The sequence below is a fragment of the Chiloscyllium punctatum genome, chromosome 39, assembly GCF_047496795.1.
Source record: "Chiloscyllium punctatum isolate Juve2018m chromosome 39, sChiPun1.3, whole genome shotgun sequence".
Lineage (NCBI taxonomy): Eukaryota > Metazoa > Chordata > Chondrichthyes > Orectolobiformes > Hemiscylliidae > Chiloscyllium > Chiloscyllium punctatum.
This window is the reverse complement of record NC_092777.1, coordinates 31,390,520-31,407,177: the sequence shown is the minus strand read 5'-3', so window position 1 is coordinate 31,407,177 and position 16,658 is coordinate 31,390,520. Positions and strand designations below refer to the sequence as shown.

Here is a 16,658-nt window from a genome sequence, read left to right as displayed (position 1 = left end):
TCTGTCCTTCCACATGAGTTTGTACTACCTCAGGCAGTGAATTTTTGAATTCCTCCAAAATAGTTACCTCCCTAAGAGTATCATAGGTTTGCTCGATGTTTAAAGTTCTTATCCATCTATTGAAATTACTCTGTTTGATATTTTCAAACTCAATATAGGTTTGACCAGGGTGCCTCCTTAGATTCCTGAGAGGTTGTCAATAGGCTTCTGGTACAAGCTCATTTGCGCTTCAAAATGGCTTTTTTCACCTCCTCATACTTCCCAGATAGTGATGCGAATATCTCACTAGCGCTACCTACAAGTTTCATTTGTATCAAGATAACCCACATTGCCACTGACCACTGCCTTTGTTTAGCCACCTTTTCAAAAGGCTTCCACATCCTTCTCAAATTTAAGTAATGCTTGACCATACTTCAACAGTTTCTCACTAGGCCTCTGACTACTAGGGTCTTGCTCCTCCTCACTAAGCCTATCCTCAGCCTTTATCTCCAGCATTTTCAGCTGACTTTCCTTTGTAAGTGTCAGTTTTTGAAGTTCAAAAGCTCTCTCTTTTTCTCTCTATTCTGCTGCTCTCTTTTTCTCTCTCTTCTGCTTTTAGTAGTAACTCAAACTGTTTCATTTTTGCTGCCCTTTCCTTATCTCTTGCCTCTGACTCAAGTTGCTTCATTTAAAATTGAATTCTTGCTATCTCTCTAGATTCTGATGGTTTCTCCAGCAAGTTTAAATGCTGAGCCACTGCTGCAATTATCTCTCCTTTCCTCACATAAGCAGGCAGTTCCAATTCCATCTTCTCTGTTTGGTCTTATTCACTTTTTGCAAAACTTCCAAAGTCACCACATCCACTTCCAGAAAACGTTTGGTGACTGCAAGAGCCATAACCATCCCAAGCTTTGTCCACCCAACCAGATTACTCAAGACATTCTTAAGCAGGCAGCACAGACCATAACTTTGCAATTTGTTTTGGTAAGTGTACAGTGAAAATTAGCTGGAATAAGACAAAACTTTATTCACAAGATTACACAATGAAGCACAAAGAACAAAATAAAGAACCCTGACATGACAGAACTCAGCCTATCCAAACTAGACTTCATTATGTTGTTCCGGATATACACAACATTCCCAATAAACAAACCCCCTTAAAAACCAATATAAATGAAACAGATTAGAAGGGCAGAGAGAGAGTGTTTGTATCCACACAGCTCACTGCCAACCAGTTCTGGACTGAACTAAACTGCTCAGCTAGAGGTGACCACTCCCCTTTCTTTATACAGGTTACTTCTAAAACATTACCACTTTGGCCTGAAGTCTCATCTGTTTACATATAAACAAAAAGGCCTCTTTAATCTCTGTACCAAATCAGTCTAATCGATACCGAGCAGTTTATTACCCCTCTGATAAAAACCAAGGGCATAATATCCTCGAGAAAAGGAATAGCTTTTAGAAAAATGAAACCAGCTTTGTGACACCTTTTAATATGGAAACAGGCCATTCAGTCTATCAGGTCCACAATGACTCTCTGAAGAGCATTCCATCCAGACCTATTCTATAACTCTGCATTTTCCATAGCTAATCCACCTACAGGGCAATTTAACATGGCTATTCCCCTAACCAGCACATCCTTGGACTGTGGGAGGAAACTGGAGCACCTGGAGAAAATCCTCACAGATTCAGGGAGAATACCCAAACTCCACACAGACAGTCACCCAAGGTTGGAATCGAACCCAGGTCCCTGTCACTGTGAGGCTGCACTGAGCCACTATGCTGCCCCTTATTACCAAGAATGCCTGAAAACTTAGCTCTGTTCATGGGCTGTATGACTTACTGCCTTAATTTCCATTAGATGTCAAAACAGGTTTCTCCACTTTTTAAGGTATCTAGAGCTCAGATTTATTTGCCAAGCCTCTCACTATGAAGAAATTGCAGCCACAAACTAGCCTCAGGAAAGAATGCAACAAAGTTACAAATCCCAATCCATCCGAGTGACCTCTTGAAACGTCCACCTTTTGTTCAACAGACCTTGGTTAAATCTCAATCCATAATCCTGATTCCGATTCTCCATCTGATAGATCTGTCCTAAATTTATCATACCCTTTCTACAACTCCAAAAGCATAGACATCCTGAATTAAAGGTGCAGATTTGTTAGGCCCATGGTTAGGAGAAACCTCCTATCAAACTGACATAATCCGACCACACAACATCATGGTAGCAAATAACTGGTTGATAGGACAATGAGTTAATTATACATCATGCATTGATCAGTCACAACAGCCTACGTGTATGCCTTACACCATGATTAAGTCTGTAACTGACAAGCGCAGACTGAATGAATTCATTCACAACAACTGGACCCACTGTTCAAGGTGTAGTCTGGCCATTGTCTTGTACAGTTTCATTCATCTTGTGGATGTGATCATCTCATGGGCTTTGCTTTTCTGCATTACTACATATAGAATCATGATTTTCTTTCAATTTTATTTGTAGCTACTTTAACAGTAACTATGTGCCTATCTAACCTAATCTCCTGAATTAACACAATAGACTTACTTATGATAAATTACATCTGCCACCCATACACTTAATTGTGACCACAGGACAGTAGGACTCGGCTGGATCAGCATGAAAATTACTGTGGAGTCTGTAACTTTTAAGAAGAAATCAGAATTTCACAAAGACGTGGCTACTAAGACAATAGACAATAGGTGCAGGAGTAGGCCATTCTGCCCTTTGAGCCTGCACCACAATTCAATATGGTCATGGCTGATCATCCTTAATCAGAATCCTGTTCCTGCCTTATCTCCTTAGCCCTTGATTCCACTATCCTTGAGAGCTCTATCCAACTCCTGGTGAGACTACTACGACCACTAGGACTCATAACAGCACACAAACCAACAGCCACTCTCAGACAACAATTCACCAGGATAAAGGACCCGATACCCAGCATGAGCAAAACCAACGTAGTGTACAAAATCCCATGCAAGGACTGCACAAAACGCTACATAGGACAAACAGGAAGACAACAATCCGTATCCATGAACACCAACTAGCCACGAAACGACATGACCAGCTATCTTTAGTAGCCACACACGCAGATGACAAGCAACATGAGTTCGACTGGGACAACACTACTATTATAGGACAAGCCAAACAGAGAACAGCCAGGGAATTCCTAGAATTCCTAGAGGCATGACACTCATCCACAGATTCTATTAACAAACACATCGACCTGGCCACTGCAGCGGACAGCTGGAACTGACAACTGGAAGTGGCAGAGACAAACCACTATAAATGCTGGAGGAAACATCACAGAAGCGCTTCACAGGAGGCTCCCAAGCACTGAGGATGTCACCTAGACAGGGGATGAAACGTCTGCAACATAAATTCCCAGCTCGGCGAACAGAACCACAACCAAGGGTTCAGAGTTTATCCTGAAGTTATTCAAAATAGACAAACCTTTTCACTTCATTCTTCACAAAGCTTTTTGATTCAAATGCAAGTTCCCACCTGCATCCCTGAACAGTGAGATACAGAGATTTGCCACATTTAGCTGTTCTCTCTCTCAGGATCCTTGCAGACTGCACATGTCTGTCAAAGAGAGGGAGATCTTTGAGAAGAACTCAGAATTTTTATCCTACAGAAATTTCTTATGATTCCTTCCCTTCTCATGATAATGTAAATCTACATTATACACAAGTAGAAATGTAGATTGGCTATCCTTTAGGATTCTGACTTCATTCAACCTTGAAACCAAATAAACAGTCAAATCGTAACTTTCCATGTGATCTGATACTCATAACACTGCCTCTTTGGAGATTAAAAGTCTACCCACATTCAGAATCAATGTTTCTGCGATTGGCTACAAAAATAAATACCTTGAGGCTTCTTCTCAATAGAACAATCTGTACCTCCTGTGCCCCCCACCACTTTTAATCCTTAACAATCGAACCAGGTAATCTACTTCAGCAACAGAAACAGAACTGTTCTCATAAAAGATCACTGGACTCGAAATGTTAACTCTGTTTTTTCTCTCTGCGGATGCTGCCAGATCTGCTGGGTTTATCCAGCACATTCTGTTTTTGTTCAGATTTCCAGCATCCACAATTTAATATGAATCTATTTGAGTGATAAAGGAGTGAAATTGTGTGCTCAAGGTTCTGAAGTGGAACTTGAACTTAATCTTCTGACTGGGAGAACAGAGTGTGCACACAACAGGGGAAGCAAACGAAGCAGAAATAGAAACAAAATAACTCATTGTAAGGATGGGAGCCACAGCACAAAGAACAGTATAAGTGCAGGAGGAGGCCATTCAGCCCCCTCAAACCTTTTCTGTACCATAATTAGATAGTTGCTTAAAAATGTGTTGCTGGAAAAGCGCAGCAGGTCAGGCAGCATCAATGGAACAGGAGGATTGATGTTTCAGGCATAAGCCCTTCTTCAGATTGTTGCTGATCTGTACCTTAACTCTATTGACCTCAATTTGTTGCACAACCCTTTAAACCATTCTAAAATCAAAATCTTTTCTTTTCTCAGCTTCAAAGTTTGCAATTGCCGAAAAGTGTGCTGCTGGAAAAGCACAGCCGGTCAGGCAGCATCTGAGGAGCAGGAGTGTCAATGTTTCGGGCATAAGCCCTTCATCAGGAATGAGGAGGTGGCCTAAGGGGGCTGAGAGATAAATGGAGGTGATGGAGCTGGGGGAAGGTTGCTGGGAATGCAATAGGTAGATGGATGTGGGGGGGTGATGATGATAGGTCAAAAAGGAAGGTGGAGCACATAGTTGGGAAGGAAGATGGACAGGTAGGACAGTTCAAGAGGACAGTGCCAAGTCAGAAGTTTGGATCTGGGATAAGGTGGGGGGAGGGAAAATGAAGAAACTGGTGAAATTGACATTGATCCTGTGTAGTTGGAGGGTCCCAAGGCGGAAGATGAGGCACTCTTCCTTCAGGTATCAGGTGGCTAGAGTTTGGCGGTGGAGGAGGCCCAGGACTTGCATGTCCTTGGCGGAGTGGGAGGGGGAGTTACAATGTTCAGCCACAGGGTGGTGGGGTTGTTTAATGCATGTGTCCCTGAGATATTCTTGGAGACATTCCACAAATTGGTATCCTGTCTCCCCAACGTACAGACCACACCGAGAGCAATGGACACAGTCGGTGACATCTGTGGAAGTACAGGCAAATCTCTGTCGAGTGTGGAAGGATTCTTTGGGGCCTTGAACAGAGGTGAGGGGGGAGGTGTAGGAGTAGGTTTCGCTATTCCTGCGGTGGCAGGGGAAGGGGCCAGAAGTGGAGCATCGGTTGTGGGGACCATGGCCTAACAAGGGAGTCACGGAGGAAATGGTCTCTGCGGAACGTGGTTAGGGGTGGGAAGGGAAATATATCCCTGGTGATGGGGTCTGTTTATAGGTGGCGGAAATGGCGGAGGATGCAATTTGCAATTGCTCAACCTCAACAGATTTTTGAGAGATAGAGAACTCCAGATTTCCACAACCCTTTTTTGTGAAGATGTGCTTCCTAACATTACCCTGAATGGTCTACCTCCAATCTTAAGGATAAGCCCCCTTGTTTTGGACACTCCCACCAGAGTATCATAGAATCCCTACAGTGTGGAAACAGGTCCTTCGGCCCAACCCTCCGAAGAGTAACCCACCCAGACCCATTCTCCTACCCTATTACTGTACTCTACATTTACCCCTGACTAATGCACCTAACCTATACATCCCTGAATACTATGGACAATTTAGCGTGGCCAGTTTTTATCTAGCCTGCATACCTCACGGTCCTGTGAAGGGTGGGAAGTAGGCTCACAAGTGAGGTTTGAGTCTCAATCAGAGAGTATGCAGTGATTTCAGACTGCTGTCAGTTGTGGGGGAAGTAGACCCTGCTCAGGTGATTGTGACAGCAACTCAACTTGAAGACCAGAGATGCTGATTAAAGAGGCCTGAAGCTAGCAGGACTATCTCCAGGGAAGGGAAACTCCTCCACAGGGCTATCGAGAGTCAGAACTGTGGCGTTTCATCCTTGTGGCCCCTCACTGAGCCGCACAATATCCTGTTCCCAATACGCTGCCAACCTCAGCATGCTGTGAGGGTTAGTTCAACATGGTAATACTGTGGCCTTGATTCCCCACCTCCTTGGGAATATCCCCTGGACTTGGGAATGTGTTCAAATAACCTGACTGTCCACAAACTCTCAGTGACTACAATCCTGACAGACTGCTAGTACTGCCATGTCTATCCTAATGTAAATGTTGAAGTGGCTCAGTTATTTATTTATTTATTTATATATATATGTCAGGTGCTAAATGAATCTCCAAATATGTTTCTTTACTTACTTATAACATTTAGTTTAATTAATTCATCCAACTGGTTCTTTTTTTTTCAAATTAATGGTTTGGTTTTTATCCAGGCTTTGTATGCATTATTTTAAATTTCTTATTTGTATAATTAATTGTAACTGGCTCTGAGCTGCTTCATTTTGGGAGGATGAATAAGGAGGCCAGAGCCCACAGGAGAATCTAAATAGGATAGAGGACCAAAAGGGATCTGAAAACACAGATGTACAAATCTCAAAACGCAGATAAATGCAGCCAAACAAAATGGAAACTAAACGTTGAGGTTCATTTTAAAAGGTTAGTTTCAAGAAAAGTCAGTAGGTTATGTTAATCATGTATAGAACCTTGGTCAGATCACACTCAGAGGATTGTGATTATGTACAGAGGCCTGATTTTACATAATACTGCATACAACAATTTGATACAAACAGCCCCCATAGAGAAGGTGTAGTTCAAAAGGATGTTTACCAGACCTGAGTAATTATATCCATGTGCAGCTCCTATCCTTCATTTACACTGGACAGAGGTGATGATAATTAGGAAAGAGTTAACTATGGTGGATGTCAAGAGTTTAACTTCTTAGCTTCGCATTTTTACTGAACCAGCAATAATCTCTCATTCTTTGCTGTTGTTTTTTTCAAATCCCAGCCCCTGAACAAAACTATATAAAACCCCTGGAGCGGATCTTTATCATGGAATGTGCATTGTAAATATCACACTTCATTGCAACAAGTATTGAGGCATTTCAGAATGTCAAACCTGAATTTTACTTGCTTCAATCCCTCACAGCTCACTACCATCCCCTTACAGTTCAAACTGTAAGGTTACAAACACTTATGAATAAAATATATTAATGAGAAAGAACTTTTTTAATATGCTCTTGATAACCTACACTATTACTTATATTTATTTGTGTATCAGTCCGTAAAAGTCTATTTTACAATCAATCAAGTCGATTCACAATTTTTCCAAAACATTAGGGAGGCCTATTTAGAGTTAAGGAAGAAGGCAAAAGAGGGGTGTGGGCAGATGAGAGGGAGTGGTGTTTTTGTTAATAGAAAGGGAGGGTGTAATGTAATAATTGAGGGGTGGAGGTAGATATGGGCTGCAGGTTTGCACATTCATCTTGAAAATACACTTGAATAAAAGCTAACCAATATTTGGGGACAAAGTGCAGGGTCACGCTGAGGTTATGGTATTAGACTAGTACCAATAGTTCTAGGTATGAGAACAATACAGAACAGTACAGACCTTTTGGCCCTCGATGTTGTGCCAAGCTTTTGGATAGGCATGTTGATGATAGTAAAATGAAGGGTATGTTGGTTACTTTGATCTTAGAATAGGATAAAAGGGTAAGAACATAAAATAGATCATTTGACCCATTGAGCCCAGCCAACAGTTCAAATTACTCTATGGTAAGCTGTGACAGTGAATTTAACAAATTTGTGATTTGTAGACCATCTGGTCTGCAAATCCACAATGGTCATGGATCCTTTACCTGGTTCACTGATGTCTGTCAGGGAAGGGAATCTACTCAATTTACCTGATCCTGCCTACATGTGATTCCAATCTCACATTGTGCTGTCCATGTGAACTACAGCCACAAAATAAATAAAGAAAACATCAGGATGAGGATTCTATGGGTGAATTTTACTTGCTTCAATCCCTCACAGCTCACTACCATTCCCTAATGCCATCCCTCATCCCCATCCCCTATTGCAATTCAGTAGGATGTTCAGCTCCCTAGCTGGACATTCAGGATATGTCACTCCTTGGAAATGTAATCTTATTGCACCCAACAAGACACATCACTCCATTTTGACTGTCAGCCTTGGCTCAGTGTTAACACTCTCACCTGGGTCAGAATATTGTGGGTTCAAGGCCTGTTTCAGGATTTGAGCACCAAACTGAGGTGGGCTTTCTAATCCAGTACTGAAGAATTCCACACTGTCAGAAATGCTGCCCATCAGATGAGATGCTCAAGCAAGGCCATATGTGCTCCCTCTGTTGGATGTAGCAAATCAAAAAGGGCAAAGGCAGCTACTGGAAGTCAGGCTGCAGGTCAGCTTTACCTGAGGATAAAACAGGAGAGTTAATAGCTTACTCATTTTCCTATTCCCTGTGGCACCATTCAAACAGAGTAGCCGAGTTGTCCATAGTGTCTTGTCTAATATCTATCCCTCAACCAACAGCATAGAAACATGTGAGTTGGTCTTTATCATATTGTTGCTTGAGGGAGTTTGCTGCATACAAATTAGTTGCTGCATTTCCTACAACAGCATTTTAGGAGGTCCTGCCGTGTTGAAAGATACAATATAAATACTAGAGTTTATGTCAAGGGAGCGAGGATTATTGCAGAAAATAGTTATCACTCAGAGAGCCACAACTAGTTCCAACTCATTTGTGTCACAATAATGAACAGGCTGCTCAGAAAGGTATCTATTCTCAGAAGTCACTCACCACAAAATGCAATTAAATTATCCGATAATAGCAAATAGTCATGCAAAGCCAATTTACAGAAATTAACTTTAATGAATGCCAAACTGTGCAGTTTCCATAGGATCTCAGTGAGTTGGTGACAATCCAGAGCAGATACAGCACAAGTTCAATTGTCAGTTATTAACAGCAGGAATATACCTTCTGATGGCATCTATGCCACAGATTACAATGAAGATGAAGATGTGAATGCAAATCTATATCTCCCCCCCTATCACAGCAGTGTTGTGTTCTGGACATCGCAAGGATGTGAAAGGTGCTACATAAATACTACTTCTTTCATTTACTCTGCTGTTCTTCCACCAGCATGATGACACATCAGCATGAAGCAGCAGTGACCCTGTCAGAGTGGAATTTTCCAGTCGAATCAGAGCTGTGATGATTTCACGGACACCATATTTCAACGTCACAAAATAATTGTGTTTCCAGTGTTAGTTTTACAGAAATTCCCAGAAACGGAAATACGTCAACAAGCTAATAAGCATCAGCAGATAGTCATACATTAAAATGCAAATATGTAAACACATTAATAGGGAAAATAGATCAGAAAAAATAATTAGAACAGGTATAGGCTATTAAACATAGCCTCCTCTCCTATGTCCCTTATCCCACTTAACCATCATCTCCCCATATCCCACAATCTCCATCTAATAACCTCCTCCATATGTCCCTCAATCCTATCCCGCTACCTCATCCCATATTCCTTGTAACCACCTACCCACTGACTCCCTCATTTCATCAACCTATCCACCTTCTGCTGGTTTTCTTCAATCTCTCTTCCCCCACCACCCCACCCCCCACCCCCACCCTCACCCACATTCCATGTCCCATCACTTCTCAAGGGCAGTTAAGAAGGGGTAATAACACTGGCCTTGCCAGAGGTGCTCGCTTGCCACGAATGTGAGAAGTTAATGAGTTTAGGAGGACAAAAGGGAGACATCTCATTCGTGTTTGTTATTAAATCTTTTAGGTACAAATTACAAGGAGCATAGTTAAAGTAGATAGGAAGAATTAATTCCTCTTCAGACAGGGATCAATAACCAGAGGGCACAGTTTAAGGTAAAGGGCAGGAATTTTGGAGGGGATTTAAGGAAGAATGTTTCCACTCGGAAGGTGGTGGGCATCCTGAACTTTGTCTGAAAGAATAATAGAGGCAGAAACCTTCACAACATTTCAGAAATACTTAAATGATCACTTGAAGAGGCATGGCATACAAGGATACAGGCCAAGAGCTGGAAAACGCAGAAATGTAGATCGGCACTTGATGATCCATTATGTGGATGCAATGAGCCAAAGGGCCCCTTGTGGAGGCCTAACTGATGACAAGAAGCATTACAGAGAGGGTCTATCATACAGCTTTTGATTTTAGTTATCAATGACTTCTACATCTAGTGAATGGAAGATTAAATCAAAGCCAACACATCAGATGGGGATTAGAGCCGCAAGACAGGCTGAGAGAGTAAAAATATTTATCTTCCAACTATAGGCACAGGTAATTTTGTGTTCATCCAGATGAGGGGTGTCAATATTTGAAATTAGGATCATGGAATTTCAGAAACCCAGACTTGTCAATTATTACTCTTGGAATAGGTATAGCATGTGATAGACAGATCAAACCTTAGATATAGAATGGGGAAGGATGGTGTCGGTCTGTCACTGCACAACGCTTAGTTACAGTACTGTTGGGGAAAGGTCTGTGACAAAGAAACACTTAGTCAGAGTCATACAGTCATACAGCACGGAAACAGACCTTTCACTGCCAAACATAATTCCAAACTAAACTAGCCCCACCTGCCTGCTCCTGGCCCGTATCTTCCAAAGCTTTTCTAATCATGTACTTATTCAAATGTCTTTTGAACATTGTAATCATACCCACATCCACCACTTCCTCAGGAAGTTCTTTTCACACACAGGCCACCTTCTGTGTAACAAATTTGCCCCTCGTGTCTTTTTTTAAATCTCTCTCCTCTCACCTAAAAACATGCCCCCTAATCTTCCCCCAACCTCGGGGAAAGAAAACTACCATTAACTTATGTTTACCCTCATTATTTTGTATAAGGTTGCCTCTCAATCTCTTATGCTCCAGCTAAGAAAGTCCCAGCCTATCTAGCCTTTCTTTATAAAGCAAACCTTCCATACCCAGCAACTTCCTGGTAAAACTCTTCTGAATCCTCTCCAGCCTAATAATATCCTTTCTCTAACTGGGCGACCAGAACTGGACACAGTACTCCAGAAGTGGCCTCACCAATGTCTTGTACAACCTCAACATGACTATTATACTCAAGGACCATAATGCTGAGCACAGGTCTGTCATTGCAGAACCCTAGGTTTCATCATTGGTGGCCCAGTCTGTCATTGTATAACAATGGGGTACCATACGGTGAGTACATTTCCGTCATTGTATTCATGGTGGTGTACTGTACTGGTAGGTGCAGGTCTGTCACTGTAAAACATTGGGATATAATATTGGTGGGAGTGCAGGTCTGTCACTGTAAAACATTGGGATACAATATTGGTGGGAGTGCAGGTCTGTCGCTCTAAAACATTGGGATATAATATTGGTAGGTGCAGGTTTGTCACTGTAAAATACTGAGATACAATATTGGTGGGTGCAGGTCTATCACTGTAAAACATTGGGACACAATATCGGTAGGTGCAGGTCTGTCACTATATAACACTTCATATCTTTTGATATATAATACATCAAACATTAGTCTCAAAAGTGAAAATTTCAATGGTGAGCAGCAGTAAAATAAAAAACTAATTATTCTATTTCTATTAGAGTTTAATGAGGAGCAAATGTTGATCCAAATTGCCCCTTTTCAGCAAATACCATGCCATCATTTCCATTCTTACAGATGGAGTCTTGGTTCTGACCTGAAAGGTGACATTCACAGGATTGCACTCATTGGCAATCACACTGGACAATTTGCTGAGGCCTACATCGGGTCCTGAGGCAAAGTCAGACTGCTGCTCATTGAGCCCATGGCTGGCTCTGTCAATGGTGGCAGGAGCCAGTCAAGAGAATTAATAGGATTTTCATACATATTGGCACAACCCACAGTCCTTTCAATCAAGGAATGAAATCCTAGACTGGGGCTGGTCAATGGTGGCAGGAGCCAGTCAAGAGGATTAATAGGATTTTCATACATATTGGCACAACCCACAGTCCTTTCAATCAAGGAATGAAATCCTAGATTGGGGCTGGATGGCACAGTCAGGTGGAAATGTTTCCTGATTGTCTGCTGTTAACCAACTGATCAGCAAACACTTGTAGGTAATGGCTGAATGCCATCTGTGTTGCTTCCATGTTGTATCTGTGGATTTTTGCAGAAGTTACACCAATTACCAGCAGAGATCAGTTTTACACTGCAAGATTCTCAACAACTTAGAAGATATAAGAAATTGCATCTCATGCTCCCTCCATTATATTGAGCTGTTGAGGGCAGTGCTGTATGTACAATATAAATTACTCTCAGCAACATGAGGAGGTTATGGGAGGGACACAGCAGGAGCTCTCTAACTCTGTCTTGGAAACTTCAGGAAGCAGCCCACAATTTTCTGGGTAGGGGGAGGGGATGAATTCCTGATCTCTACTAGCCTCCGTGTGAAGAAGTGCTTCCTGATTACAGTCTTGAACAGCCAAGCTTAAAATACATTTTCTGATGTAATAAAATCAAACACAGTATATGGCTAGAGTATAAACAGAAAATTGAACTCATTAGCACGGCTAGGGTCTAACCAGTAAACTGATAGGATTTAATCAACTGAAATATCACTGCTACTATATTCCAATTACAGACAGCAACCCCAAGAGTCTATGACCAGATTATTGGAAGATGGACTGCAAAGTGCAGGTCTGTGACTTTTCCAAAGAAAAACAGTCAGAGTGACCCATTGAGATGATTCATTCCTCCATAACAATTAAAGCCTTTATGAACAATCTGTCATGCAAGAAAAAGAACCTTGTAATTGATGCATTACTTGAGGATGGATGCTATAGCAGCAGGCCATCAACAATTACATGCTTTACATGTAACTAACACTCTTGTAACAATCAGCAAAGTACAGCAAAACAACAAAATCAGTAACAAATGCAGTTTATCACACTTACGCAAAAACCATTCAGCTTTTCTTCTTATCTGTAAGGCATGTGGTGCCATGGGATTCTGGGCATATGGGCAGACAATCTGATTCCGAGGTTCAAACCACAGCCCAGAATGAAACACAGGTAATAAGGTGATACAACACAACAACACTGGCAGTAAGGAAAGAGTTAACATTTCAATGAGTTTCAGAGACAACCAAGAGAAAGGCAAATTTCAGAAGATAATCAATGTATTAAGGTTGTTAACTTCACACACCATGTCAATGGTAAAAGGTGATCAGAAGCTTTTGCCACCATTAATAGCATTTGTCCTGAAAAGACAAGGTCAAACACATTAAAGCCAAAATTGACATGAGTGCTCATACCAACTTATAACCACAACCCATCCTAAAAGACAGGCTACAGTCTACAAGAGATATTTCACAGTATACAGCAGATCACTAATTCTCGTGGTAAAAACAATGACTGCAGATGGTGGAATCCAGATCACTAATTCTGTGCATTGGAGCATGCAAGCACATCTTGGCTTCCTGATAATTTTGACCTGGTAGATACCAAAGGTCCAGTACTGGCAAGATTACCAATCTGCACAAATCTCACAAGATTGTTAGCATGGGAATCGATGCACTGGCCAGGGATGAATCAAGATATTCAATGACTCCAGAATGCATGCGAGGCATACCAAATATCTCAACACTAACACAGGAAGCTTCTCACCCACACAATGTTTCACTTACTCCTTGGATGAAAGTAGCAAAAGACCTATTCATACCACACCAGACCATTACACCTTCAGATGAATTACTTCTCCACATTTCCCATTGTTTAATGACTTATCCACACAATAAGTGCAACCGCTGTTGACTTGATGAATACTATTTTCAGTTTATTCAGTGTCCCAATCTGATAATATCTGACAATGTCTGAGTAGGGACCACAGTACACTGGCAAGCCATTTCAAGATTTGTATGAAGTGGGGAGTGACTCAAATCACATCATGGCCCCACTACCCATGCTCAAGTTGTCTAGCAGAATGCATGGAATCTCCGACTAAATCAACTGATGATTAAACGTCAAGCAACAAAGCAAGAATTTCCCATTGCATTAATGTATCTATGTGCAGAACCACAGAAGATGAGATTACCATCCCCGCACAACTTACACGGAGAAGACAAGTGTGAACTAGCTTGCTCAGGAAACCAACAATCATTCTGAGGCAGGAGGCATTCTTCATCACACAAAGGAGAATTAAAGAGACACATAAGTGAGAAGGTAGCCAACTACCAAAACCGTGCACTGGGCAGTGAATGTGAGTTAGAAATACAACACTTGGATACCAGCAAAGGTTTCTAAAATATGCAACCAGCTCAGATCATATTACTCAGCCAGCTCAGATCTATGTATGGATTATCAATCTTACATGAGCATGTGAGTAACAATACTAAGACATGCAAACTAATAATAAGGTAATTATATTAGGGAATTGCAACTACCTCAATATTAATTGGGATAATCATAGCTCACAGGTGACAGATTTCTTGAAATATAAAATTAAATATAAAAATTGCCCAGGTATGTCCTATACACAAGAAGCAGGACAAATCCAATCCGGCCAATTACCGCCCCATCAGTCTACTCTTAATCATGAGTAAAGTGATGGAAGGTGTCATCAAAAGTGCTATCAAGCCACACCTACCCAGCAATAGCCTGCTCAGTGATGCCCAGTTTGGGTTCCACCAAGGCCACTCAGTTCCTGACCTCATTACAGCCTTGGTTCAAACATTGACAAAAGAGATGAATCCCAGAGGTGAGGTGAGGTGAGAGTGATAGCACTTGACATCGAGCGAGAGTAGCATCAAGGAGCCCGTGCAAATCTGGTATCAATGGGTGTCAGAAGGAAAACACTCTGCTGTTTGGAGTCATACCTGGCACATAGGAAGATGGCTGCAGTTGTTTGAGGTCAATCATCTCCACCAGGATTTACATGTATTTGGAAAGGCAAGGACTGATAAGGGATAGCATGACTTTGTGTGTGGGAAATCATGTCTCACGAACTTGATTAAGTTTTTTTGAAGAAGTAACAAAGAGGACTGATGAGGACAAATCAGTAGATGTGATCTATATGGACTTCAGTAAGGCGTTCAACAAAGTTCCTCATGGGAAACTGTTTAGCAAGATTAAATTTCATGGAATACAGGGAGAACAAGCTATTTGGATACAGAACTGGCTCGAAGGTAGAAGACAGAGGGTGGTGGTGGAGGGTTGCTTTTCAGACTGGAGGCCTATGACAAGTGGAGTGCCACAAGGTTCGGTGTTGGGTCCACTGCTTTTCATCATTTACATAAATGATTTGGATGTGAGCATAAGAGGTATAGTGTGTAAGTTTGCAGATGACACCAAAGTTGGAGGTGCAGTGGGCAATGAACAAGGTTACCTGTTAGTACAACCAGTTCTTGATCAGATGGGTCAATGGGCTGAGAAGTGGCAGAAGAAGTTTAATTTAGATAAATGCGAAGTGCTGAATTTTGGAAAAGCAAATCAGAGCAGGACTTATACACTTAATAGTAAGGTGCTGGGAATGTTGCTGAACAAAGAGATGTTAGAATGCAGGTTCATAGCTCTTTGAAAGTGGAGTCGCAGGTAGATAGGATAGTGAAGAAGGCATTTGGTATGATTTCACTTAATGATCAGAGTATTGAGTACAGGAGTCGGGAGGTGATGTTGCAGTGGTTAGGCCACTTTTGGAATATTGCGTGCAATTCAGGTTTCCTTCCTATCGGAAAGATGTTGTGAAACTTGAAAGGGTTCAGAAATGATTTACAAGGATGTTGCCAGGATTGGAGGGTTTCAGCTATAGGGAGAGGCTGAATAGGCTAGGGCTCTTTTCCCTTGAGTGTCAGAAGCTGAGGGGTAACTTAGATTTATAAAATCATGAGGAGCATGGATAGGATAAATAGACAAAGTCTTTTCCCTGGGGTGGGGGAGTCCAGAACCAGATTAGGTTAGGTTATCTGGACGGCATGGATGAGTTGGTCTGTTTCTGTGCTGTACATCTTTATTATTCTATGACTCTGCAGGAGTTTGTCAGATTAGTGTCCTAAACCCAACCATCTTCAGCTGCTTCATCAATGACCTTCCCACTATCATAAGGTCAGCAGTGGGGATTTTGCTGTTGACTGCACTGTGTTCAGCACCATTTGGAACTCCTCAGATGTTCAAATGCAACAAGACCGGGACAATATTCAAGGATTGGGCTGATAAGTGTTTGAGGCTACACAATGGGAGTGACCACAACATTAAGTGATTAGATTGTCTATTACTGGAGATGATCATTGCTTGGCATTTGTGTGGTGTGACTATTAGTTGCCCCATGACATTCAATGATTTTACCATCACCGAATCTCCCACTATCAACACTCTGGGCCTTACCATTGATCAGAAACTCAAACAGACTTGCCACATGAACACAATGCAAGTCAGAGTTAGGAATATTGCAGCAGTTAACTCATCTCCTGACTCCCCAAAGCCTTTCCACAAGGCAAAATCCCACCATGGCAGATGGTAGAATTTGAATCTGGGGCAGCATGGTGGCTCAGTGGTTAGAACTGCTGCCTCACAGCACCAGGGTCTCAGGTTCGATTCCAGCCTCGGGCGACTGTCTGTGTGGAGTTTGCATGTTCTCCCCGTATCTGCGTGGGTTTCCTCCGGGTGCTCCGGTTTCCTCCCACA

At 41.9% G+C, this 16,658-nt stretch overlaps 1 protein-coding gene across 4 annotated transcripts in view; it reads right to left on the bottom strand.

The window, feature by feature from the left end:
• LOC140463911 (epsin-2-like) overlaps positions 1 to 16,658 on the bottom strand; it is a 147,566-nt gene that overhangs the window by 126,069 nt on the left and 4,839 nt on the right. The window contains exon 2 of one of the 4 annotated variants that reach the window (XM_072558385.1): positions 8,181 to 8,397. The exons of 2 other annotated variants lie outside the window; for them this stretch is intronic. In XM_072558385.1, the coding sequence (XP_072414486.1) occupies positions 8,181 to 8,292 (112 nt within the window). In that variant the 5' untranslated portion in view covers positions 8,293 to 8,397. Of the gene's footprint in view, positions 1 to 8,180; positions 8,398 to 16,658 lie in introns of those variants that run through there. One more of the 4 variants, XM_072558387.1, reaches the window with a different exon arrangement.